Source organism: Oryzias latipes, chromosome 2 (genome assembly GCF_002234675.1).
Source record: "Oryzias latipes chromosome 2, ASM223467v1".
Lineage (NCBI taxonomy): Eukaryota > Metazoa > Chordata > Actinopteri > Beloniformes > Adrianichthyidae > Oryzias > Oryzias latipes.
Window position 1 is genome coordinate 11,608,017 of NC_019860.2, and position 27,376 is coordinate 11,635,392.

General features: G+C 41.6%; 1 protein-coding gene across 5 annotated transcripts; it reads left to right on the forward strand.

The window, feature by feature from the left end:
- The first annotated feature begins 5 nt into the window (after positions 1 to 5).
- Positions 6 to 27,376, forward strand: LOC101170907 (NACHT, LRR and PYD domains-containing protein 14-like). Of its 5 annotated transcripts, none has more exons than XM_011483208.3 (16): positions 6 to 151; positions 5,955 to 6,095; positions 6,179 to 6,304; positions 6,388 to 6,513; positions 6,597 to 6,716; positions 6,800 to 6,898; positions 9,297 to 9,352; positions 9,442 to 11,233; positions 11,795 to 11,971; positions 13,978 to 14,151; positions 19,682 to 19,855; positions 20,565 to 20,738; positions 21,344 to 21,517; positions 23,507 to 23,680; positions 25,696 to 25,869; positions 26,168 to 27,376. In XM_011483208.3, the coding sequence occupies exons 2-16, from the start codon at positions 6,007 to 6,009 to the stop codon at positions 26,193 to 26,195; spliced, it is 3,657 nt and encodes a 1,218-aa protein (XP_011481510.1). In that variant the 5' UTR covers positions 6 to 151; positions 5,955 to 6,006; the 3' UTR covers positions 26,196 to 27,376. The 5 variants fall into 5 exon arrangements, with proteins under 5 accessions (XP_011481510.1, XP_011481516.1, XP_020563717.1 ...); XM_011483214.3 differs by having other exon boundaries at positions 9,445 to 11,233; XM_020708058.2 differs by lacking the exon at positions 13,978 to 14,151.

Genomic DNA, 27,376 nt, shown 5'->3' on the forward strand with positions numbered 1-27,376 from the left:
AGACGCAGACTTGACCGAGGCCAGGTAAACATTCCTGCCTGGCTATTGTTCGATGAAATTTCTATTTTGGTGTCAACTCGACGGAGACGCACGACAGACTAGACCATAGTAAATCCGCCGTACTTTTCTATGTTGCGGCTGCATTCACACGGTGAGTGGAGACTCTTCTTCTTTAGCTCTTAAAGAAACAGAACTAAGTTTGATTCTTGAACTCGTTTTTTTACTAACTTGACTGTTTGTTTCTGGTCTTTTCTGCAAACTCTCAACAATCTTCTGTTCATAATAAGCGTTATCACTGTTTAATTATTGATCAACAACATGGATGGATGATTATTTTGCTATTAGAGGCAAATTAAGCGAAAACATTCAGGCTAGTCACAGCTAGCTGCAAATTGTTGGGTTTGAGTAGAATGTTGCATTCTTGTTATCACCGAGATAACGTTACACAAATCTTCATAAAGATCACAAAGTTTTCAGTGCAGCTGGCAGGCTGCAAGTAACTCAGATGGGACAGATACACAATACAGCAACTAAGGATGCAGCAATACAACTGTTCGATATGTGTATTATGCCGAAAAAAAAACTGGTGTCAAGCCAGCCCTCTCTAAGGGGGGAAAAGTTTTAATTTCGCTAATAAACATTTTGCCCGGATCTTTATGACAATAAAAAAAAATCAATCTCTTGATCGGGGTGCAGCATCCAATTCCGATCGAGTCTGAAACTACGGGAGACTTTTTACAGGCTGAGGCTGTGTATTTCCTGGGTACCAGCTACTACTTATGAGGGCCCTGGGGCGTGGTGCAGCTGTAGACATGATCGGAATATTACAGGTTCGAATCCCGCCTTGCACGCCCATGAGTTGAAGTGTCCTTGGGCAAGACACTGAATCCTACCTTGCCTCTGGTGGGATGTTTGCTCCATCGTTCGGCAGCGGAGCCGAACGGGTGTGGTGTGTGTGTGTGTATGTGTGTGTGTGTATGTGTGTGAATGGGTCTGTGACTGTAAAGCGCTTTGGACCTTGAAGAAGGTAGAAACATTTATCATTTGGCCTGGGACATGCAAAATAATGAGATAATAAAAATAATTGATAATAAAAAGGATTCAAGTCATTTTTTTTTATTTATAGAGCAGAAAGGTGGACACGTTTATGTTGTCATCATTGCTCACGATGGCAAGGATGCTTGCAGGTGAGGTACTGGCCTCCTCCAACCGCACGTCCTGAGTTGAAACTGTTTTTTTATCAGCTCCTGGATCAATACAGGAGTACACAAACAACAAGTGCACTATTTAGTGCGTTTGCCATTTTGTAGCGCTGTCCAAAAGGGCAATTCCAAATCGAGTGCCCTAGAAACTTCCCAGAAGTCTTAGCAAAAAAACAGTCTACAGCGCTCACTTGATTGGCAAATATAGACCACAATGCATTACGTTTGAATTTTTTTTGCAAAAGATGTATTTTTTAATTAACCATCAGCATTTTCATCTTCAGAACACAGTGAATTCAAAAGAAGCTGACGCAAAACGCTCATATCAATAAAATTTTCAATCCATGAAATCGATTACGTCATATTTGACATTAAAATCATATTTTTTTAAATGTGGTGACCATGGTGTCCGAATTGCTTTTAAAATCCACAGCCCTGTATAGTTTTTTAGTAGCTAGGGATTAGGGTGGGAATTCGGACATACAAGACTTAACAAGGACTGAGCGCCACAAAAGGTCTTTTCTTGCTGTGGCAATAAAATCGTATAGCACCTTTTTATAAAAGCCTTTTCTGGAATCCGGTTTTTTAGGAGTTTACCGCGAAGGAGGGTCTATGTGTCTACTTTTAAGGGAACTTTTTTATTCAAAATTTGCCACACTATGCATTAGGGTTGTGCCGATGGACGATACTATTGTCCATCGTGATGGGTGACTGACATCCCGATGGAGAGACACCGTCGTGATGCCACGCCCCCGCCACGCTGCGAGTAGACCTTAAGCCGCGGTTACATGTGCAAAATATCTTGATCTGATCAATGGTCGTACTAGAATCCAACCGTGTACATGGGCCCAGAAAAATGTTTTCAGAATATAACAAACGTTCACATGGGTCACACTTTCGGTTGGACTATATCATTCGCACATGTGCAGTAGGGTTTGGAAAACCGTAATGACTGAGGATATGACTTCCACCGAGCGGCTATATACATTGTCATGTCTGCTCCGTAATATACGAGACGATCTTCTAAACTTTTAATAATGTTACGATTATTATGAAACGCCTGTTCGCCTGTTTTAATTTTAATCCGTGTGGTCAGCGCTTTTTCTGTTGCAGAGCGGAGCTGGAAAGAAGCCACAATTAGCAGTATCCTAACACGGGCTACATTAGCTTTGGGTGGTGCTGCAATCTGCATCCTGGCTGCACATAAATATGTGGTATTAACATCAGCATTTATTTTGTCGGGACGCGACTCGAAACACAAATCCACGTGATTGTTTGAACGTTTTCTAAGGATTGAGCGACATTTCTGCTTTGAAGCTCACACCGCCGGAATGTGTGTACGCTGACGATCCGAGCTGTGCTCAGACACACACTTTTACACCCGGTTCTAAGTTCGGTAGCTCGTTCCCCTAGAGCTGCGGGACGGATCGCAGTCCTAAATCTCCCACACATACCGCTCATGTAACAAAGCACCCCCCCCCCCCCCACCCCCTTCCCCTCAAACACAAAGCTGTAAATCCGCGCTCCGCCGGTCCACTTGACTAGTTAAGTGCGGGAGCGGACCACTTCTTTTCTATTTTGTTTGTTTCTTTTTTTTGTTAAAGTCACTTCCCTCAGTTTATACTGGATCATCGCGGATGAGTCATTATTTGGGAAATAAAATAAATAAAGTAATAAAGTAAAATAAGGAATAGCAATTATATGAGACAGAAAATTTAAAAATAGCCCCCCCCGACGATATCATCGTCCATCCCGATGGTTGACAGCAAACATCGTAAACGGCCAATTTAAGGGACATTGCCCAACCCTACTATGCATATTGACAATCTATATATCTCAATCATGTGTTAATTATATTTTGTCCATGAATACTCATTAAATCATTCCAAATGGTCTTTCCATTTCCTTTTATTGTGTTTAAGATGGTTATGCTGCTTCTAGACAGACATGTATTTTCATATTGGAGCATTAACCAATAGTATTTCAGCTGTCCTTTGTTGCCAGGCAGGGTCAGAGCTAAAGAGGCCTTCACTATCCGTTCTGCAGAACCTCTAATTTAATAATGAATTAATGTCCGACATTAATTTCCTTTAACCAATCAGATTTTGAGTTGGTGTCAGCAGGGCATACTAGCACGCTCAGACAACATCACAGTATTCAGACCTTCTGATGTGCTCTCAAAAACTTTTGGGGAAAGCAGAGTGGCTTTACAGCTAAACAAACAGGTGCACAGGGAAAGGGAGCTTTATTACAAAAAGGTGAAGAAAAACAGAGAAATCTTAAAGAGACTTGTCATTTCTTTGGGCAAGCAAAAACTTTCATTTTGGGGACACGATGAAAGCGCTGGATCCAGCAACAGAGGAAACCACTTGGAGCTCGTTTCTCTCATTGCTGAGAGCAACACGGATTTGCATTAGGTAAAATACAAAACGACCTGATCAAAGCAACGGCTAAAGTGATAGAAGAAGTACCGTAATTTCCGGACTACAAGCCGCTACTTTTTTCCTGCGCTTACAGCCGTGCGGCTTATTCAGTGACACGGCTAATTATTGTATTTTATTGGCGGCCGCCGTGTACGTATTTTCGGACACAGTGAATGGTTTGAATTCTCTAACATCAAACGCAAGTCATTTATTTTTCAACACACCTCTAAGCAGCCAAACAGCATGGACCTCACTTCAGGTCTTAGACACTTCAGTCATGGTTCAACAAAACGAAACACGCATGTCCAGCCGCATCCCAGAATCCTTTGGTTCCATTAGACCCAACGTGCACGTGATCGCCGCTACAATATGATGAAGCTTTCAAGTTAAAAGCAATAGTTAAAAGCAGCGTGAAAAAATCACCAACGGGTTTGGAAAAGCCGGTCAGCTGCGTGACGGAGAGAACAGCGCATGCTCAGGAGTGCATTTACCTCTGAGTCATAGTGACTCGGCTGGCTGCACGTAAATATGTGGCAATAATATCAGCCTTTATTTTGTCGGGACACGACTGGAAACACAAATTGACGTGGTCGTTTTAACGGTTTCTAAGGACTGAGCAGAGATTTGCATTGAAACGCTCACAGCCTCCGTGTGAGCTGGAGACTGCGTGTCGTGTGAGCTGCGGGGCCGATGGCAGTCTGAAGGCTCCCACACGTAACAACGCATCCGCCCCTCATACACAAAACGTACAGTATTAAGTCCGATTGCTCTGCACAGACACGATTTGCTCCGTCCACTGGCGCAATGGGGACGAAGCGCTCCTCCTTGAAGCCGCGCTGGCCAGAGCTGTCGGAGTAGATAGGAAGGGGAGACAAGGAGCGCGCGGGAGCGCGGAGCGCAGAGGCGTCGAGACATTCTGCAGGCTGCAGCCAGGGCTTACTCGAGGCGTCCGCGGAGCAAGTGTTTGTTGTGGAAGGAAACTTCTGACCCACGCGCCGCGAGGAGGCGCGCGTATCGCGCTGAGGCGCGCGCTTTTCAGTCGTCGCTGCTTTATTTTACTAGCGTGTTTTTTAACCAGCCCTGTTACTCCCATAACGCTGCCGCGACACAAGCGGAGAGCTTTACCCGTTCACCCCTCCATGCACTGCTGATACTTGCTCATTCTTAAACACGTACAACAGAATGGCGAGCCGGGCGTTGGCCCCGCCTTTAGCCCCTAAGACTCATGGGAAATGGGGGATCGGGGATGTAAATTTCCTCATCATAACTGAGGGATGTAATGTTGATTAAATGGTTACTGTTTGTAATTTCATGTATGATACCTAGATTGTCAATAAGTTAAAAAAAATAAAATAAAATAAAAACCATAACTGAGGAACTTGTGAACAGAATAGAGGTGCATACTGTTTGGCAGATGCAGATAGACTCAAAGACATGAGCTTGAGGCAAAACTGACTCCACCCACTGTGTGCTAATAAATCACACTTACACTCTGAGTCAGGAAGTGATCCGTCAGGATGACAATGTTGCCTAATTCATGCGGCATGTACCCCGACGCGGCTTGTATATGTATAAAATTAGTTAAACACGTGAAAATGGGTGGGTGCGGCTAATAATTGGGTGCGCTTTGTAGTAGTTCGGAATTTACGGTAATCAGAAGTAAGGTGAAAAAAGCAGTTTGTCTCTGAGATGGTGTATGATATTTGTGGTTATTTTTAAATGCTTTTTGCTGGCTGTGGTTGCATAGCGAGATTTGTTTACCGTTTTGTTTATTCAGATTATTTAGAAGCATTTAATGTGGCTATAGGAATTTTCAAAATGCAATGCAAAGCTAGTTTCTGCAGCGTAAAATGGTTAATGAGGGGTTGATTCAGATTTAGCACTACTTACAGCCCAGGTGTATTGGCAGTAAAAGCTTTATATTCTATTTAATTGAGTAAGCAGCTGGATGGCTTAGCTTGCTGGGGACTATCATGCAGGAATCAAATCCCAGGGTGTAAACATGAGCTAAAATCAAGTGTAGGTCCTTAGGCAAAAGCATTTGTGCAGCTGCATATCTGAAAATACAGGGTTGTGTCAGGAAGGGCATCCGGCATAAAATATCTCTGCCAAACCACCTGCCGATGAAAGCTGTGGCGACCCCTACCGGCATAGGCTGTGAGGTGAACAACAATCTATTCAATGCAGCTCCATGAAAGAAAAAGTGCAGCAGAACGTCCTCCCACTCCTCACCTGAACCTGAGAGGAAACACAACAGAAAAGCCAATCAGTGGAGAAGCAGCTGATCTGTTTGTGAAGGAGGATCAGAGTTGATGTGTTTCATCTGCAGATAAAGGGAGAAGGTGAGTGTGAGCTGATGTGGATCCAGTTATCCCAGCAGCATGGATCAATGTGAGGACAGAGAGGCCGGAGCCCCTCCCTCTCAGAAAATCAGAGTTGGAGAAGATGAGAGCCAGAGTAAAACTCAGAGGTGAAATGACCATCTCCAACTGTCCATGATTCTTTTCCATATAAGAGTTCACCACTAACATTAACAACCTTCATTCTCTACAGGAACCAACCCGAACCTGGGTATGAGCCCAGCTGTGTGTCCTTCAGAAGTGACTTCTCAAAGGATTTACCTATCAATTTCAAAGACAGCAGTTCAGACAAACAAAAGAGCCAGGGTAAAGCTCAGAGGTGAGATGACCATTTCTAACTGTCCATGACTCTTTTCCATATCGGAGCTCACCACTAACATCACCGACCTTCATTTTCTACAGGAACCAACCCGAACCTGGGTATGAGCCCAGCTGTGTGTCCTTCAGAAGTGACTTCTCAAAGGATTTACCTATCAACTTCAAAGACAGCAGTTCAGACAAACAAAAGAGCCAGAGTAAAACTCAGAGGTGAAATGACCATCTCCAACTGTCCATGACTCTTTTCTATATAAGAGTTGACCACTAACATCACCAACCTTCATTCTCTACAGGAACCAACCTGGATATGAGCCCAGCTGTGTGTCCTTCAGAAGTGACTTCTCAAAGGATTTACCTATCAACTTCAAAGACAGCAGTTCAGACAAACAAAAGAGCCAGGGTAAAGCTCAGAGGTGAGATGACCATCTCTAACTGTCTATGACTCTTTTCCATATCAGAGCTCACCACTAACATCACCAACCTTCATTCTCTACAGGAACCAACCTGGATATGAGCCCAGCTGTGTGTCCTTCAGAAGTGACTTCTCAAAGGATTTACCAATCAACTTCAAAGACAGCAGTTCAGGAGTGGAACAGTAAGTGTTTGTCACATTTTATATTCATAAACCCCTGTTGTTTTTCCACACAAAAACAATACATAGGGGAACATTATTACAACAGTCTACCACACTGTATGGTCACTTGTCTTTGCAAAATTCAAAGAATTTCCACACATTGGATTGTAATGATGGCTTGATCATTTTTTGCTGCCATCATATGTGTGTTGTCTACTGTGATGACACTTGTTTTTTTAAAGACATATTTAAAAAAAAACTACTATGTCTCAATCCAAATGATATTTTCCAAGATCGACTATCAATTTATGTCATTTTGAAAACATTTTTAATGGTATAGTTTGATTCGATTAACAACTTGCCTGAGACAGCTTGATCTGGTTGGATAAGGCGACAATCAATTAATCATTCCTCCTTCATGCAGCAAGGATGTTTCAGTCTTTGATTGATTGAACTGCTCAGTACACCCACAGCCTCATGCAGAAAAGCAACAGCTTTGTCCATGATGAATTTCAGATCACAGTGTAGGGTAGGAATGGGCAATATCAGACCTAGAGGGCCAGCAGGGTCAGCCTGTTCTAATTGGCTGGACAGACCTGAACCAGGTAATCAGTCACGAGTATTGCCTGGATATTAAGAAATTATGCAGACAAGACTGGGAGTTGCCCATCCCTGCTCTAGGGGACCTCCCAGAACAGAATCAGATCTCCGCAGATCTCTTCCTGTTCCTGGCAACCCCTCTACCCCACCCACCTTTCTGCTCTATAAATCCAAATGAGTTCAGTTTCTAGCAAAAACATTGGCAAGACAGTCCGTCTGATTTATTCACCAAAGCTGTTTCAATTAAGTCAGTAATAATATTTTTCAATACACAGAGTTGCATCAAAAAAGCAGTGCAGAGACGTACAGACCCACCTTAATTTGGGTGATCTTTTTCCAATTCCCTGTGGTCCAATGACGGCTGGGGACTGGGCTAACATGTCTGCTTGCACTGTTCGAGCTTTCACAAAAGCCGGCATCATTGATGAGGTGCCGCACAGCAATGAGACGGACTCTGACAATGACGAAAGGGAACCTGGCATGTATGCTAAAAATTTAGCCCGGATGTTCATTTCAGATACAGAAGATGAGGACTTTCATGGAATTTTGGATGCTAATTGATAACTGAAAAAATAAAAAATAAATCACAACCAACTCAGTTGTCCCCTGCTGCCTTTGCTTTGACTTGAATGCAAGATGACCGTTGCAAGTGACTCCATTGACACCAAGACACCACCATGAATCTTTCCAGTGGGCTCAAACCATATGACCTTGACAATCCAGTAACACGTGTCCTGTTCACTGAGTGTCGGGTCACTTTGCACAGAAATGATGGTCGTCAGCAGGATTTGCCTTGGTGGAAGAGGTACAACACTTTAGGCAGGCATCACCAGCTAGTATAAAAACCAGTTTGGTTACTGTATATGTTCCATTGTTGTTGCCTCAGAGACCTCATAGAACCCATCAATACCCCCATTTTCACCAGCACACCCCACTTTCTGTTCATGGATGATAATGCTACAACACATCATGCCAGAATTGTCACAGCTCATATTCAAGAAGTCGGAGTCCCTCATATGGTATGGCCAGTGATGTCCCCTGACATGAACCTCGTAGAGCATGTGTGGCACCAGCTGAAGCAGGGACTGGATGGTTGCGTTCCTCCCCCAAGTGACCTAACAGAACTGCATGTAGCACTTGTGGAAAAGTGGAATGTATTCCGTCAGAACAACATCATGAGCATGAGACATCACTGTCGAGCTGTCAGTGCAGTAAACGGTGGAAATACCCGCCATAGACATCGTCAAAATTTGTTGTTTGGGGCTATCTTTATTATCGTCTTAATTTGGGGGGTGATAAATATAAAACTAAGGAAAATGGGGTTTCATCTAATTCATTATTAGTAATATCAAAAGTAATGTTTACATATTGTATTAAAGTTCAGACCAAATAGCATGTAAACAGTGTCTATAATTAAAAATTGTGAGTAGTGTGATTCATTTCAAATGAAATTGGTGGTGTGGAATTTTCTATATCATTACAGAGCTAAAGCATAAAGTTTAAAGGCAAATGATGAATTTTTACTGTGCCACTGAAATTGAAATAGTTTGAATAATTTCTGACCGACATGTTGACTCCTCCCACTTTTTGAACTTTTTCATCTTCTGCTACAAAATGTTTTTAAACACTAAAATCAGAATAATTTCTAGTGTCAAGTTCAGAAACTAGTCGACGGAGAAAATGGTTGATAAAGAAAAGCTAATCACAAACAGCAGAGCTTTGATCTCAGTCTGAAGAATATCGGAGATGATCTGCTCTATAATCAATGGGAATTTCCCACTGACTGTTTTTATTGTTGTTCACTAATATTTCTTCTTAGTGTCCACAGAGAGAAGAAGGGGAGCGGAACTCAGTCTGCAGATAAACCTCAATCCGGTAAGTAGGGCAGACATGTCCAAAGCTAGCCTGAAAGCTGCTGGTGTGTTTAACACTAATGAAGAAGCTGTCTATCTCTGCTCTTTCAGCAGATGTTGGTCTGCAGGAGATTTTTGGAGAACACCAGATCAGTCTGATGAAGAGCAGTAAACATGTGGCTGAAGGAATTGAAGAAGCAGGGAGAGAAACACTCCTTCACAGGGTCTACACTGAGCTCTACATCACAGAAGATCTGAGAGAAGAAGTTCACACCCAACATGAGGTGATGCAGCTGGAGACAACCAGCAACCCCAACAAGCTCCATAACACTGCGATCAGGAACCCAGACATCTTTAAAGTCTTACCTGACCAACACAGATCCATCAGAGTGGTTCTGACCAGCGGAGTTGCAGGAGCTGGAAAAAGCTTCTCAGTGCAGAAGTTCACTCTGGACTGGGCCGAGGGCTTGGAGAACCAAGACATCAGTGCTGTGGTTCCTCTGTCCTTCAGGGAGCTGAACATGATCAGAGATGAGCAGCACAGTCTTTTCACTCTGATCCAGCGTTTCCATCCAACACTCCAGAAGATCCCAGCAGAACAGCTGTCTGTCTGTAAACCTCTGTTCATCTTTGATGGGCTGGATGAAAGCAGACTTTCTCTAAACTTCAACAACAGTCCGGTGGTGTCTGATGTCACACAGAAGTCCTCAGTCTATGTGCTGCTCACTAACCTCATTCAGGGACATCTGCTGCCCTCAGCTCTGGTCTGGATCACTTCCAGACCGGCAGCAGCCAATCAGATCCCTCCTTCATGTGTGGACAGACTGACAGAAGTACGAGGCTTTAATGATGTTCAGAAGGAGGAGTACTTCAAGAAGAGGTTCCCAGATGAAGAACTGTCCAGCAAAATCATCTCCCATATCAAGGGATCCATGTCCCTCTACATCATGTGTGAAGTTCCAGTCTTCTGCTGGATCACTGCTGTTGTTCTGGAGAACATGCTGACAACAGAGCAGAAAACAGACCTGCCCACCACCCTGACTGATATGTACTCACACTTCCTGATGGTCCAGACAAAAAGGAAGAAGAACAAGTACCAGCAGAAACATCAGACAAGTCCACAAGAGCTGACAGAGACTGAGAGGGAAGTTCTTCTGAAGCTGGGGAGGCTGGCATTTGAACATCTAAAGAAAGGAAACATCATGTTCTACCAAGAAGATCTGCAGCAGTGTGGAGTGGATGTCACAGAGGCCTTTGTGTACTCTGGAATTTGCACTGAGATCTTCAGAAAAGAGTGTGAGATCTTCCAGAAACCGGTCTACAGCTTTGTTCATCTGAGCGTTCAGGAGTTTCTGGCTGCAGTCTACATGTTCCACTGTTACTCCAACAGGATGGTAAAGGTCATTGAGGACTTCCTGGAGTTCAATACGAAAAATCCATCCCTGGATGAGTTTCTGAGCGGAGTCATGGAGAAATCCATGCAGAGTAAAACTGGACATTTGGACCTGTTTGTCCGCTTCCTTTACGGTCTCTCCGTGGAGTCAAACCAGAGACTCTTAGGAGACCTGTTGAGTCAGACAGATAAGAATCCAGGAATCTTCCAAAAAATTATAAACAACCTGAAAGAGATTAACAGTTCGGAAGTCTCTCCTGACAGGAGCATCAACATCTATCACTGTCTGATGGAAATGAAGGACCTCTCAATTCATCAGGAGACCCAAGAGTTCCTGAAGTCAGGGAACAAATCAAAAATCAAACTCTTAGAGATCCATTGCTCAGCTCTGGCCTACACTCTGAAAATGTCAGAAGAGGTTCTGGATGAGCTGGACCTGAACCAGTACTTGACATCATATGAGGGTCAACGTAGACTGATCCCAGCTGTGAGGAACTGCAGAAGGTTCAGGTGAGTCCAGCAGTGATTGTGATAATAAATCAGATCCATGTTCAGTTCTTCAGCATTCATTTTCCAGCCTTCTCTCTAACCTGAAACAGAGCTCTACTTGATTCTTCCGACTTTGTTCGGGTTTGTTCTCAGATGTTGTTCAACAGCTTCAGACCATGAAACCAATAACAATAACAGTTCAAAGTGTTCAAATAGAAACTTTTTAAATAAGAAGAAGTCTAAAGAAATGAAAAGAGGAAATCCCATTAGAGCTGCTCTCTAAACGAGCTTTGAAGAAGACTCAGCCTCATCTTCTCTGACAGGTCTTTCTCAAGAAGACAGGCGGGGCTGAGGAAAAGTTTTTTTCCTGCCTGAGTAGTTTTGCATGTTTGCTACACTAAAACATTTGAGGTTTAATACGAAACCAACACAGAGAGATGAAGGTCTGAAAGAGACTGATGAGCAGGATGATTTCATGATGAAGATGAATCTTTGATGAGAAGATAAATGTCCAACTGGAACTTCATCACAGCCTGTAATCAACAAAAGATCACCTGTGTCTGTCTTTGTTACTCTTTACAGAACTCCAGAACGAGTAGAATTCTCAGAGACTGACTATGAAATTTTGGCCTCAGCTCTGAAGTCCAACCCGTCCCACCTGACAGAACTGGACCTGAATGCTAATTTCATGAAGGATTCATCCATGGAGGTTCTGTGTTCTGGATTACAAAGACCAAACTGCAGACTGCAGATTCTGAGGTCAGAAGTTGAAGCTGCTGGTTGGTTCATTCCTACATTTGTAGTTCATCACTGAAGCTTAGAGGTTTGGATTGAAAGATTTTCTGGATTTCAGAAATGTAACATCTTTGATTCTTTGAAGCTGTAGTGGAACAATACAATTGTTTAATGTTTCTTAGAACAGAGATGTTTCCATTGAAACAAAAATTTCAGCAGTTCAATCATTTGACGGATCCCTCGGGCAGGAACCGCAGGCCCAGCAGCAGGCGTTGTCGAAGGAAGTTGGGTCAGATAGAGCGTCTCGATCTCGCTTCCAATTGACGAGGCATGTCAGCCGGCCCAGGCCTCATAAACGCTTTTCCGGGCCAGAAAAGCCCTACACTGAGGACTCGGCACGCAGCCGGGCAAGTATAGGCTCTCCAGTGTGCCGGTCGATCATTCATCTGGCGCTCAGTGTAGTTAAACATGCATGTGTAGTGATGTATGTATCAGAGGATATTTGACTCACCTTTTGCATGTCAATCAAGTGAAATACTTCAGAGTGAGAATGATTATTTGCTGACTGCAATCCTTTATATATATATATATATATATATATATATATATATATATATATATATATATATATATATATATATATATATATATATATACATACATACATATATATATTTGTCACTTTTCTGTTTATTTGCTTTTGATGGCCTGTTATCTACCAACACATCCTTTGCAGCTACCGATCGATCGCAAGCGACATTATAACATAATAATAAGACATAATAAGAACCCCTTTGTAGGGTCAAATTTGGATCAGCTTAAAGAAAATGCAAATACCAGATTGTGAATTTGAAGAAAAAATTGAAAATTTGAGGGGGGAAAATTGTTAATTTGAAAACAGTTTTAAACTCGAAAGTACACATTGTAAACTTGAAAGAGTTATTGAAAATGTGAAAAATAATATTGTATATATAAAAAAATTGTAAACCTAAAAGAAATATGGAGAATTTGAATACGAAAATGTGAATTTAAAGCTTAAATAAAAAGAAAAATATAAACCTAAAACTGTAATGAAAAATAAAGCACCGCCCCCACATAAAGATAGTATCAGCTTAGTAGAAAAAACTCTGAAACTGATTTAAACTTAAAACTGACAAGCAGTCAAGCAAAGAGGGAGAAACAATAAAAGTTGAAAATAGATATAATCAGGGTTTTCTTAGTGACAGTCTTAGGTTTAGATTTATTTAACATTTACTTCTTTCCCCCAAATTTGGAATATTTCAAGTTTACTTTTTTTTATTTAGAATTTTATTTTCAACATTTCCACAATTCTTTGAAGTTTACAATGCGTCTTTTTCAGTTTAAAGCTGCTTTCAGTTTTTAGATTTTTTTCCTTTAAAATTTACAATCTGTTATTTTCTTCATTTTAAGATGATCCTAATTTGTCCCCATACCCCTGCATCAGAGCATGTGAGCATGCATGTACGTGCACATGTAGAGACATGGGGGGGGCTCAGACTAGGAAAGAAAACCAGACGAGTGAGGAGAGTTTTGGTGAAGTGAAATGATAGAATTAAGTAAACTTGCAGAGGCAGATCTGCAGATGTCATAGAGGAGTCATACACTCGTCAGTTAGAACAGGAATTCTCCTTATAACTTCATACTGGGACAAGAACAGTTGTCCATGAAAACCTCTGGTCCAGCTGGACCTGCAGCTCTACTGAGAATGAACATCCTGAGAGCCTCACAGAGGAAGTTTGGTGTCAGTTTGAAGCTTTGGCAGATGTCCGCTAGATTAGAGTCAGACTGCTGAAGCTTCTTCTTGATGGAGTCAGCTGAAGTCAAGAATTGATTTCTTTCAGTGAATTTTTGTTTAGTGGAACCCACTTCACAGTCAGTACTGACAGCAAAACCATCAGAACTCTGCAGTCTGACTTCTATCAAACACATTCATATACAGAAAAGCTGAGCTGCACATTCAACACCTAATCCCCTTCTTACTGTTCACACACCTTTCTGTCTTCTTTCAGGTTGGAGACCTGCGATTTGTCAGAGATCGGCTGGAAAGCTCTGGGCTCAGCTCTAAAGTCCAACCCATCCAGTCTAACAGAACTGAACATGGGCAGGAACAATCTGGGGGATTCAGGATTTCTTAATCTGCGTGGTTTTCTAGAGAGTCCAGACTGCAGACTGCAGATTCTGAGGTCAGTGAATAAACTGAACTCCCTTAAGGATGAGAAGAACGTATCAGATGAAGAAAATTAAGATGTGTGAGACTATTAGTAGAAGAGTCAGGAGAGGTCTTGAGTGAGACTAATATACTTTTTGGATTATAAATCGCAGTTTTTAGCATAATTTGGCGAGACCTATACTAAGATGCAACTCATATGATTTTTTAAAAATAAATAACAACCATTAGAGGGCACTGTAGGTGTATCAGTATTTGCTATTGAAATCTATGGATTTGATGGATTTATTCATTTGAAGTAGTAGGAACAGTTTGCTTGACTAGTAAGCTTGTTCTTTATGCTATGGTTATCTGAATAATTGTTCATAAGTTGCACTAATGTACTAAATTCTTATATTTCATAAAGCTAAGCATCATTGTGTTACAATAGAGAAGTGTTCATATATTCAGTTTATTTTTTTATCTATTGCATTATTATAATTTGCCTTTGCCCATTTTTGTTTCATAAATTTTTCCCAAAAGTGTGACTTAAAGAACTTTTTTTCATTTTGCTATTAAAAACTTTCATTGAATATAGATTCAGGGCACATTGTTACACTGATTTCAAGTATTTATTTATAAAAAAAAGTACAATTAAAAACTTTATTTTGATTGAGTTGAAGTGAGTATCTCTGTTTTTATCTTTTTGCTAAAACTTAAAAGTAAATGGCAAATTGAGTATCGATGAATCAATAAACCTCTAGCCTGCACACTCCATTGCGACTTATATATGTTTTGTGTTTTGCTGTCCTGACTTAGAGCAAGTTGCAGCCCCCCCCCCAAATAAATTAATTAAATATTCTCTTTGCTGGTTAACCTCACATTTACAGAAGGTCTGAATATCAGCATATATTAAGAAATACAGCCTTTTAGGAGAGGTGACCCTCAGGCAGACATTTACATTTACTCCGTTACATTTGCTGAAGTACCTTTTAGTAGTATTAAGTTGTATTTTCTTTTTAGAGTAGTTTTTTTTACAGCTTATGCTATCATACAGCTTTGACTGTATGATTACGCTGAACACATCAGAGCAACAAACTTTAACATCTTTGGGATGTGGAGGATGTTCAAATCTCAGAGATGACGATCATGTCTGTAATGCAAAGCAGCTCCAGCCGCTCTGCCTCCAGGGAAGCAGAAGGCAGATACAGTGGTGGACAAAATTGTTGTTTCCCCTCAGTTAAAGAAAGAAAGTCCACAATGCTCACTGAAATGACTTGAAACGTTCAAAAGTAACAATAAATTAAAATTTATTGAAAATTAAATAATCAAAATCAGCCATTACTTTTGAGTTGTTGATTAACAGAATTATTTAAAAAAAAACTAATGAAATAGGGCTGGACAAAAATGATGGTACATCCATAAAAGACTGAGAACTAATTGCCCAGGGGGTCATGATGAACTCAGGTATGTCCTTTAATTGACATCACAGCTGTTTTCAAACCCATAATCAGTCAGTCTGCCTATTTAAAGGGAGACAAATGGTCATGTTGCTGTTTGGTGAAACAGAACACTGAAAATGGACAACAAAAAGCGAAGGAGAGAATTGTCCCAGGACATTTGAAACAAAACTACAGACAAACATGATCTTAATATTTTGTTGCACAACCTTTTGAGTCAATCACTGCAATGAAATGGTTTCTGTATTTGTCAATGAGCCTTCTGCACCTGTCCACAGGTATTTTGGCTCACTCCTCATGAGCAAACTGCTCCAGTTGTCTCAGGTTTAATAATAATATTAATAATACATTTTATTTAAAAGCGCCTTTCAAAACACCCAAGGTCACTGTACAAAGTTAGAGGTAAAACACAATAAAATCACAACATGTTAAAAACAATAAATAAATTGGATTCATTAGTAAAATCAGCTGACAGAGAATGAGAAATTGTGTTCTGGAAATGCAAGCTTAAACAGATAGGTTTTTAGTCTGGATTTAAAGATCAGAAAGGAGTCAGTGTTACGGAGGTCTGGGGGGGAAAGAGTTCCAGAGTTGGGGAGCAGAGCGACTGAAGGCACGGCTCCCCATGGTGACCATACGGGCCGGAGGGACAGAGAGCTGAAGGGAGGAAGAAGACCGAAGAGAGCGAGAGGGAGTGTTAACATGGAGGAGATTAGAGAGATAGGAGGGAGCCAGGCTATGGAGGGCTTTGAAAGTGTAGAGAAGGAGCTTGAACTTAATCCTAAAGGCTACTGGAAGCCAGTGCAGCTGCTGGAGAACGGGATTGATGTGATGGAAGGAGGGGGTTCTGGTGATGATGCGGGCAGCTGAATTCTGGACCAACTGAAGCTTATTTAGAGTTTTGTTGGGAAGACCAAAGAGAAGAGCATTACAATAGTCGAGACGAGAAGTGACCAGACTATGAACTAAAATGGAGGCGGAGTGGATGGTGAGGGAGGGGCGGAGTCGATTAATATTGCGTAGATGAAGGTAGGCTGACCGAGTAATGCTATTGATGTGGGATTGAAATGATATTGTACTGTCAAGGATGACACCCAGACTCTTTACTTGAGGGGAGGGGAAAACTGGAGAGGAATAGATGGAAAGGTTAAAATTAGAAACTTTGGAAAGGGTGGATTTGGAACCTACGAGGAGCAATTCGATTTTATCACTGTTAAGTTTGAGGAAGTTTAGGGTGAACCAGGTTTTTTATTTCAGACAGGCAGGAGGAGAGGGAGGCAGGTGGAATAGAAGAGTTGGGTTTACTGGACAGATAGAGCTGAATGTCATCCGCAAAACAATGAAAATCAATATTGAATTTACGGAATATATTGCCAAGGGGTAGCAGGTAGGTAATGAAGAGGAGGGGACCGAGAACAGAACCTTGAGGAACACCGGATGAAATGAGTGAGGGTTGGGATTTGAAAGAATTCAGTTGAATAAACTGAGTGCGGCTTGAAAAATAAGAATGAAACCAGCGGAGGGGGGTGGACTCGATACAGAGGGCTGAAAGTCTGTGGAGGAGGATGGAGTGAGATATGGTGTCAAATGCTGCGCTCAAGTCGAGGAGGATGAGGATGGTGATGAGTCCAGAATCAGGCGCTAGGAGAAGGTCATTGGTGATTTTTAGTAGGGCAGTTTCTGTGCTATGAAGGGGACGGAAACCAGATTGAAAGGGTTCAAAAATATCATTTTGGGTGAGATGATGGGAAAGTTGGGAGGCGACTATTTTTTCAAGAATTTTTGAAATGAAGGGGAGGTTAGAAATAGGACGAAGATTATGAAAGGAATTGGGGTCTGAGCCGTTTTTTTTAGGATGGGTCTGACGGCAGCGATCTTAAGGAGTGAGGGGACAATACCTGATGTCAATGAGGAGTGGATAATGGCACAAATGAAAGGAAGAAGAGAAGGAAGGCAGGATTTAACCAGGGATGTTGGTAGGGGATCGAGCAAACATGTGGATGGTTTGGACTTATGGATGAGGTGGGAAATTTCACTGGGATCAGGGAGGAGAAAGAAAGTGAATATATGAGTTACAGAAAACGAGTCAGACGGGATGGGAGGAGAGGTGGAGGAATGGAGATGCTGATGGATATCTAGAATTTTCTGGTTAAAGAATAACTGAAGAGAATTGCAGTGCTCATCTGAATAAAAATGAGGGGGAAAACTGTTACGGGGTTGAAAGACATTATCCATTAAAGAAAACAGAATTTTGGAATTTCCCTTATTTATATCAATCAGTTCAGTGAAGTAGTTCGTTTTAGTGTTAGAAACCGAGTCCTTGTATTGTAGAATCTGTTCATTGTAGATTTCCTTATGAACATGAGAGCCAGTTTTTTTGCAGAGCCGTTCCAACTGGCGGCATTTGGCTTTCATTTTATGGAGTTCAGGGGTGAACCAGGGGGAAGATTTAACAAATGAAACAGACCGGGTTTTTACAGGAGCGAAATTGTTAAGAACATCTAAAAGGCAGTTATTATAAAAATAAACCAGTTCATCAGGGTTGGACGAGTTCGGGAAAGGAATGCGCTCCAAATGAGAAGAAAACAGCTCCACATTTATATTCTTGATGTTTCGGAAGGAGATGAGGCGAGTGGGTTTAATCTCAGATAAAATCAAGGGAATGCTAAAAGAAACAAGATGGTGATCAGTCATAGGAAGGTCATCTGTGGAACAGTTAGAGGGGGTTAACCCAGAGCAGCAGAGGTTTGACGGGTGTCTTCTCCAAATGGCCTGTTTCAGCTCCTTCCACAGATGTTCAATGGGATTCAGATCTGGGCTCATAGAATCCACTTCAGAATAGTCCAATGCTTTTCTCTTAGCCATTCTTGGGTGTTTTTGGCTGTGTGTTTTGGATCGTTGTCCTGTTGGTAGACCCATGACCTGCGACTGAGACCAAGCTTTCTGACACTAGGCAGCACAATTCTATCCAGAAGTCCTTGATAATCTTGAGATTTCATTTTAACTTGCACAACTTCAAGACACCCTGTGCCAGATGCAGCAAAGCAACCCCAAAACAGAACTGAGCCTCCTCCATGTTTCACAGTAGTGGCAGTGTTATTTTCGTTGTATGCTTCATTTTTGGGTCTATGAACATAGAGCTGATGTGCCTTAACAAAAAGCTCCAATTTTGTCTCATCTGTCCAAAGGAAATTTTCCCAGAAGCTTTGTGGTTTATCAACATGCATTTTTGCAAATTCCAGTCTGGCTTTTTTATGATTTCCTTTCAACAGTGGTGTCCTCCTTGGTCGTCTCACATGAAGTCCACTCTGGCTCAAACAACAACGAATGGTGCGATCTGACACTGATGTACCTTGATCTCGGAGTTCACCTTTAATGTCTTTAGAGGTTGTTCTGGGCTCTTTGGAAATAGTTCAAACTATCCGTCTCCTCAATTTGCCATCAATTTTCCTCTTCCGGCCACGTCCAGGGAGGTTGGCTACTGTCCCGTGGGTCTTAAACTTCTGAATAATATGAGCCACTGTCGTCACAGGAACTTCAAGCTGCTTAGAGATGGTTTTATAGCCTATACCTTTACGATGTTTGTCTGTAGTTTTGTTTCAAATGTCCTGGGACAATTCTCTCCTTCGCTTTTTGTTGTCCATTTTCAGTGTTCTGTTTCACCAAACAGCAACATGACCATTTGTCTCCCTTTAAATAGGCAGACTGACTGATTATGGGTTTGAAAACAGCTGTGATGTCAATTAAAGGACATACCTGAGTTCATCATGACCCCCTGGGCAATTCGTTCTCAGTCTTTTATGGATGTACCATCATTTTTGTCCAGCCCTATTTCATTAGTTTTTCTTTTTAATAATTCTGTTAATCAACAACTCAAAAGTAATGGCTGATTTTGATTATTTAATTTTCAATAAATTTTAATTTATTGTTACTTTTGAACATTTCAAGTAATTTCAGTGAGCATTGTGGACTTTTTTTCTTTAACTAAGGGGTACCAAAAATTTTGTCCACCACTGTATGTCCAATTTTTTACTATATATACTATATTTTTTGAACACAAATGGTCCACTTCACACCGTTTATACACACTTTTCTGTCTGCTTTCAGATTGAGGAACTGCGAGTTGTCAGAGATCAGCTGTGAAGCTCTGGGCTCAGCACTTAAGTGCTACCCATCTAATCTGACAGAACTGGACCTAAGCCAGAACGACCTCAAGGATTCAGGATTTCTTCATCTGCGTGGCTTTCTAGAGAGTCCAGATTGCAGACTGCAGATTCTGAGGTCAGTAAATAAGCTGAACTCCCTGGTGGATGAGAAGAACGTAGCAGGTGGAGAACATTCTGGTGTTAAAGTGGAAGATCTTGTAGCATGAAGTAAAATAGTTAAAGGAAATAGGAGGTAATGTTTCCACCACAGAGATGTCTGTCCTGGTTTTGTGTCTCTTCTTTACTTCCTGCTTCTGCTTTACAATTAATCGTTTTTCTCTAAGCTCAAGATGGTAACATGAACTTTCTGCTTCTGTAGCAAAATCAACTTTTTCAGCTTAGCAAATTGGATTTTCTGTCTAGACTTTGAGGAGATCACTGAGTCAAATAGTAGCATTTCATTTTAGTATGAACTGCAAAAGATGACTTTTTGCAACATTTTAAAGAGAAACCCTTTGCGAACACACCAGAACACGTGAGAATGAAAGTCTGAGCTCAGACTAGTGGAGAAAAAACAGAAAGGGGGAGAGTTTTGGTGAAGAGAAATGAAATATTTAAGTAAACCTGCAGAGGCAGATCTGCAGCTTTTAAAGTCATATATTCTTTTGTCAGGACATGGACATGCCTCACACTGGGAGGATAGCAGTCCATGAAAGCTTCAGAACTCTGAAGTCTGACTGTTATAAAACACATTCATACACAGAGATGCTGAGCTGCACATGCAACACCTAAACACGCCAGATCCGCTTCACACCATTGACATGCACTTTTCTGTCTGTTTTTAGGTTGTGGAACTGCAGTTTGTCAGAAATCAGCTGTGAAGCTCTGGGCTCAGCACTGAAGTCCAACCCATCCAATCTAAAAGAACTGGAGCTGAGCCATAATGACCTTCAGGATTCAGGATTTCTTCATCTGCGTGGTTTTCTGCAGAGTCCAGACTGCAGACTGCAGATTCTAAGGTCAGTAAATAAGTTGAACTCCCTGAGGGATGAAAATAATGTATCAGATGAAGAACTTTGAAAGATATTTTGGACATGTAATTTTTTGTGCCCAGTGCCCAGCCTTATGTATAGGTTATGCTCATAAATGGATGAACTACAGGTGGTGGTTGTGTTCCTTGGGCATTGGCTTCCTTGGCCTTGTGGTTCTTTCTTCACCCAATGAGTGGGATCCCTAATTCCTCTTTGACTGTATTTTTGAGCAGAATGCATCAGAGCAATACACTTTAACATTTTTGGGATGTAGAGGATGTTCAAATCTCAGAGATGACGATCTTGTTTGTAATGTTTGCAAAGCAGCTCTAGCAGCCCTGCCTCCAGGGAAGCAGTAGGCAGATACGTCCAAGCATTTACTGGAACCCAGGTGACTTTTTAGGGGATATTGCATCAACAAGAAAGCTTTGGTCAGAACATGGGATATGCATGACAGTACTGACAGCAGAACCACCAGAGCTCTGCAGTCTGACTGTTATCAATCATACACAAAGATGCTGAACTGCACATTGAACACCTGAACACACCTGATCCACTTCACACCGTTTACTCACTTTTGTGTCTGCTTTTAGGCTATGGAACTGCAAGTTGTCAGAGAGCAGCTGTGAAGCTCTGGGCTCAGCACTTAAGTCCTACCCATCTAATCTGACAGAACTGGACCTAAGCCAGAACGACCTCAAGGATTCAGGATTTCTTCATCTACGGGGTTTTCTGGAGAGTCCAGACTCCAACATGCAGATTCTGAGGTCAGTAAATAAGGAGAACTCCCTGTAAGACCAGATGAAGGTATCAGGTCAAGAAATCTCTTATGTTTCACTAGAAGATTTATGAATACAGTGATCCCTCGCTGTAATGCGGTTTACTTTTCACGGTTTTGCTACTTCATGGATTTGCATCGTGCATTGTTTTCTGCATTCTGATTGGCTAAAATGTCACTCCACTTCTTCTCTCCCTTTGCGTCTATCAATAACGTTGCAGTTTACTATGTCCACGTACGTAAAACAGCTTGCCAAATTTACATTACGTCCGTACAAATTCTCTTGCAATTTCGAGTTTCTCTAAAACCCACAGATAAAAAAAAACGACAACAACTGCCTATCACTATGTTCTTCTCCCGAACAAACACACCTGCACCGCGGGCTTCAAAAGAAGAAAACACTGCAGAGCGGAGTCAGGATGCAGCGGCTCAGTCTGAAGAGCGGTGAAATACACCTGAGTCACTATTTGTCCGACTGTACTTTGTATTTTTTTCATAATCATTTTAAATTTCCTCCTGTTTAATCCAATTACTCGGGTCGCGGTGGGCGGGGCTAATCTCCGCAATTTGAAGTCTTCTGTTCACATTGATGATTCAAATTATTATTTGACAGTACAGTACAGAAGTTATTTGTTGAAAAAAACGTTTTTATTGTTCTTTTATTTATGAAACAAATGATTGAGCCTGTAAAATTGTTTCTTCTTTCTTTTAAATGTATAATAGAGTATTTAATTGTGTAATAACAGTTAAAAAAAAAGGTTTCTACTTCACAGATTTTGCCTATCACGGGTTCTTTTTGGAACGTATCCTCCGCGGAAAACAAGGGGTTTTCTGTACATGTCATTTCCCTTCCTCAAAGCTAGATCACTGCTTACAGTTAGTGTAGCTGTGTGATAAATTTCTCATCTTACTTTGACCACATGACCTTCTCCATCAAGGTAAAGGAAAAGTAGACAGGAGGCAACGTTTTCACCACAGCGATGTCTATCCTGCTTTTGCGGGATTGACAGTGTTTTTCACAACAGATATACTTCAAGGACATCTTGAAATGACTGAGGGCATACAATGATTACCAAATCAAGCAGATCGCTGTGTTTGATTTATGTCTCTAGAATAATTTAATGTTTGGTTATAAAACATGGAACAATTTAAAACAACAACAGGAATTTAAAAACAACACAAAAAGAAACACTTTGAAGCAGTGGTCCCCAGCTTTTTTCAGCCCAAGGATTGGTTTAATGTCAGACAAAATTTCAACGATCAAGTCTGTACAAGGCTAAAATATGCATCTGATTTTCTTTTCTTTTTTTTTTGCCCCCAGTTTCCCTTAACCATTGAAAGTTCCATGTATCTTCATCCTTTATAAAATATCTGAAGCTGACTTAAATTTTTTTTTTGTGCTCTTGATTTTCTGTGGGAACTCCTAAAACCGGAGGGGTATAGATTGTCTCTCAACCCATAGTTGTCAATGTTAAAAAATCAGACGCCAACTTCAGCCCCATCCGACTTTTAAAATGCAACGAAAAAATACAAACAAAAAAAATCACTATTTTTAAAATATAACAAATGTAAGGAAGCAGTGAGAGAAGGGTCACACATTCATCAGTCAGGACTCTCCTCTCTGCTTCGTATAGGAACAAGGACAACTGTCCATGAAAACTGGACCAGCTTCACTGAGCTGTGATGTAAACATCCTGAGAGCCTCACAGAGGAAGTTTGTCATCAGTTTGGAGCTTCATCAGATGTCCACTAGATTAGAGTCAGTCAGACTGCTGAAGCTTCATGTTGGCGTCCACTGAAGTGATTTCTTACAGTGGACTTTTTTTCAGAAGGACCAATTTCACAGTCAATACTGACAGCAGAACTATTAGAACTGTGCAGTCTGTTATCAGACACATTCATACACAGAGATGCTGAGCTGCACATTCAACACCTAATCCATTTCACACCGTTCACACATTTTTCTGTCTGTTTTTAGGTTGAACAACTGCAGTTTGTCTGAGATCAGTTTGGAAGCTGTGGTCTCAGCTCTGAAGTCCAACCCATCCAATCTAACAGAACTGCACTTCAGTCACAACATGGTGCAGGGTTCAGGATTTCTTCATCTGTGGGATTTTCTGGAAAGTCCAGACTGCAGACTGCAGACTCTGAGGTCAGATCTTCTCTAGCTATGACCATCTAAATCTTATTTAATCGGCTGTAACAGAGAATCGGGCAATTTTTCAAAATAAAACATCTTTCAGATTCTGAAATAAATAAAACGGAAGTAATGTAAGTTATATATTCTTTCTGTGCCGCCCGGTACCAAATGACCACCGGTCCGTGGCCTCGTGGTTGGGGACCGCTGCTCTAGAGCATAGGTCTCAAACTCCAGGCCTCGAGGGCCAGCTGCCCACATGTTTTCCAATGAACCTGCTATTGAAGTAGAGCCCTGCGCGGGACTATTTTCTTCATCCCGCCCGCGCCCGCTGAATTTCTGACCAATCCCGCCCGCTCCCGCAACGTATGCGTTACACTCCCGCCCGCACCCGCAATATGTATGTCCTCTCCCGCCCGCACCCGCAAAACTCATAGAATTTATTCCCGCACAGTAATAGGGATGCATTGATTTTGTATCGTCTCTCGTCCCGCAGGAAAAAACCACGTATTTGTATTGATATTATTAAAGAGATTCATGTCCGTCCTCCAGCCTCATCTTTTCATGCATTCCTCTTTTGTGTAATTTGCAACTTAATTATTAAATATATTTTCACTAATCCCGTTCGGTTAAAAGTGTGCGTGTGTCCGTGCGCAGACAGACGGCCTTAAGCGCGCTGAACCAGCTGGTAAAGATGCAGGTCAAAGTCATTTGAATTTATGGAGGAAAAAAAAAACATTGTAATGGTTCAACAGAGCTGAAAATCTATGAATTAATTTTTTCCTGACGGAAAAATACTTTTTTTTAGCTTCAGCCTTTTCCAGTTTTTGCTGATTCGCAGATCTGAGAACCATGCGTGACGCAGGATGAACCTCGTTTGAGGTTCTTTTCTACTTCATCAATTGACATCATGTCCCTGCCAGGCAACCTGCTCCATCCTTATCCGCGCAGTGTTGCCGGATAGATTGACAGCTCTTCATCCGTGTGCTGCGCTAAAGCGCCCGGACTATCGTGTCAACCTACGGTGACCGTATTTTGCGCTCTCTGTGTAGGACACACTGGGAGCGCGGGGAAAAACAACTCTCAGCTACAGAGGATATGAACAGGTGAACAGGTAGAGAGGAAAAGCAGGTAAAGAGGCGGAGGAGGGGCTTTGGCTTCAAACTCTCTCAGATAGAAACACGGGCGTCAGATTCAGACGCAGCTTTCCCTGCGGGAGTTGAAGCAGAGACTTTCTCGGATGATTTTATGAAATCAAACATGGGAACATGATTACCAGGTAAAACTCTTCAATATAATAAACCTGATCTCTCCACATTCTTCGTGTCTACCATGCATTGATGCACACATTGCTTCATGCAGCGATCAGACAATAACTTTAGCTGGTAGCTCCTCCTACACGCGACCGCGGTATCAAGCTTTAAAAAACACAATTTCTAAGAGGCGGGGCGGGGTGTTGCACACCCCCAAAAACAGGTTAGATGACAGAGGCCATTGGGCATCTCTACCTGGTGCGTTCACGGAGCTTCAGTACATAAGAATCCAACAGCTGCACAGCCTAACGTAGTCCGCTAATATATATTCATGAGATATTCATGGCAGCACTGGTCCCGCGGGGTTTATTTTTTGCTGCCCGCTCCCGCCCGCTGCACAATTCAAACCGCCCAATCCTGCGAGATTTGGGTCCCGCGGGACCCAATCCCAATGCAGCCCTCTATATTGAAGCTCTTATTAGCTAAACACACCCAATCCTTGTAATCAGCATTAGATGATGCATGATTTGTTACAAACCAGCTGGATGCCGATCTTAGGGATCTGGAGTCTGAGACCCCTGCTCTAGAGAGGAGAAACACAAAACAAAACAAAAAGAATGCAGTTCATGATCTACAGAGAATGTAGAACACAGCCCAGTTCAAACAGATTTAGGGCCACATATATCTTCTTGCCAACCTGTTTGGTTCTGTTCAGAAGAACTAAAGGATGAAAAACATGAACTTTGTCTGAAAATCAAACGTTTGTGCTGGATTTAGGCTGGAGTTCAGCAGCTTGTCAAAGATCAACTGTGAAGCTCTGGTCTCAGCTCTGAAGTCCAACCCGTCCCACCTGACAGAACTGAACCTGAGCTTCAACAACCTTCAGGAATCAGAGGCTCAGCAGCTTCAGGATCTTGTGGACAGTCCAAACTTCAAACTGCAGACTCTGAGGTCAGTAGAGGTTCTAGCTTTTTGCAAATGTTTTGTTTTAAAGTTAGTTTGGCATCAAAGATGCAGAGTTTCCTGTGAAGCTGTAGCTTCTCAATGAAGCCCAGAGGAGAATGATGACAGGCTTCAGGACATCAGTCAGCCAATCAGAGCAGCGAAAGCTCCAAAAGGTGAAGATGACGGGAAGCTGCTGCTCTGAACATGACTGAAGCTCCTGCTGCTTTTTCTGTTACATCAGTGACTGACGTCTGGTGATGAGGAGACACTCCTTCATCTCTGACTGTCTTTATTCTGTTTACAGTTGTGGGGGAAGTGGCTGGTGGGTCTGATGTTTCTCCTGATGGAACAGAGAGGAGCAGACGCAGAGATGTTCCGACTGGATTGTTTTCCTGGGAGATGGAGAGCAGAGTGATGGAGGAATCAGAGGAAGTGGAGATGAGTGTCAGAACTGCAGCATGAACTGATCTAAGATCAGCTCCACTGTCTCTCTCAGCATCAAGTGGACAGTTTATGTACTGGTGGACTGATGGAGAAAAGTATTTCATCTTCTCATTCTAACTTGGAGTGTTGAGTAGGGGTGTGTATCGGCAAGAGTCTAGCGACACGATACGTATCCCGACACGGGTCCAACAATATGATACATATTGAAATATTATGCTAGAACACAATTTTTTTTTGTATGACTAATATAAAAACTCTACCGGAATATTAATATGCCTTCATCGTAATATAATGATAAAATTATTTTTATTTATTGATTACAATGATGAGCACTGCAACTGTATCTCATTAACAAGTTGCTTTTATCCAAGCAAATTCATTGTGCTTTTATTTTGGCAAACTAAAATATATTTGTTTTTAGAGGGAACAATCAACATTGTCTGATTTCCACGACAAAATATTTTTCAGTATAAGAAAAAACAGAATGCATGTGTCGTAAATAACAAGGTCCTAAAAGTATGATTGAGGAAATAAAGTACTGTTTATTTTCAACAGGGCTTATTGTAGCTTCTCCAGTACTTTTAAACAGTTCAGGAGGCTGAACGGTGCTTCAAAAAAACAAACCACAAATTCATTCCAGAAATATTCAAGTGTGATGAGGCAGCATGATAGGGTGAAGGAGAGCACTTTAATGTGGCTAAGATGCTTTATTTACATGACAGTCTGCACTGCAGCTCCGCTTTGTCACACGCGATAGTAAAAACGTATTTCACCGCTCATCATCATAACGTTGGCCTTTTTTCAGAGCATTGTATGCAGAACTCGTTGATGCAACACACATGCACTTAGGATACAAGTCATAAGTACCCTAGTCTGCTGAAACAAATATTAAAGTATAAAATTACCTAAAAGAGTCGATATTGCTGTGGACTTAGCTGTCGAACAATCAAATTGAGGTTGTTTTAAAACTTGATGAAGCTCTTTGTCCTGAATACTAAAGATCTGAATCTACGTCCTCAGGGTAACAAACTGTGGTGTTTATGACAATCAGTAAACCTATTTTTTTGAA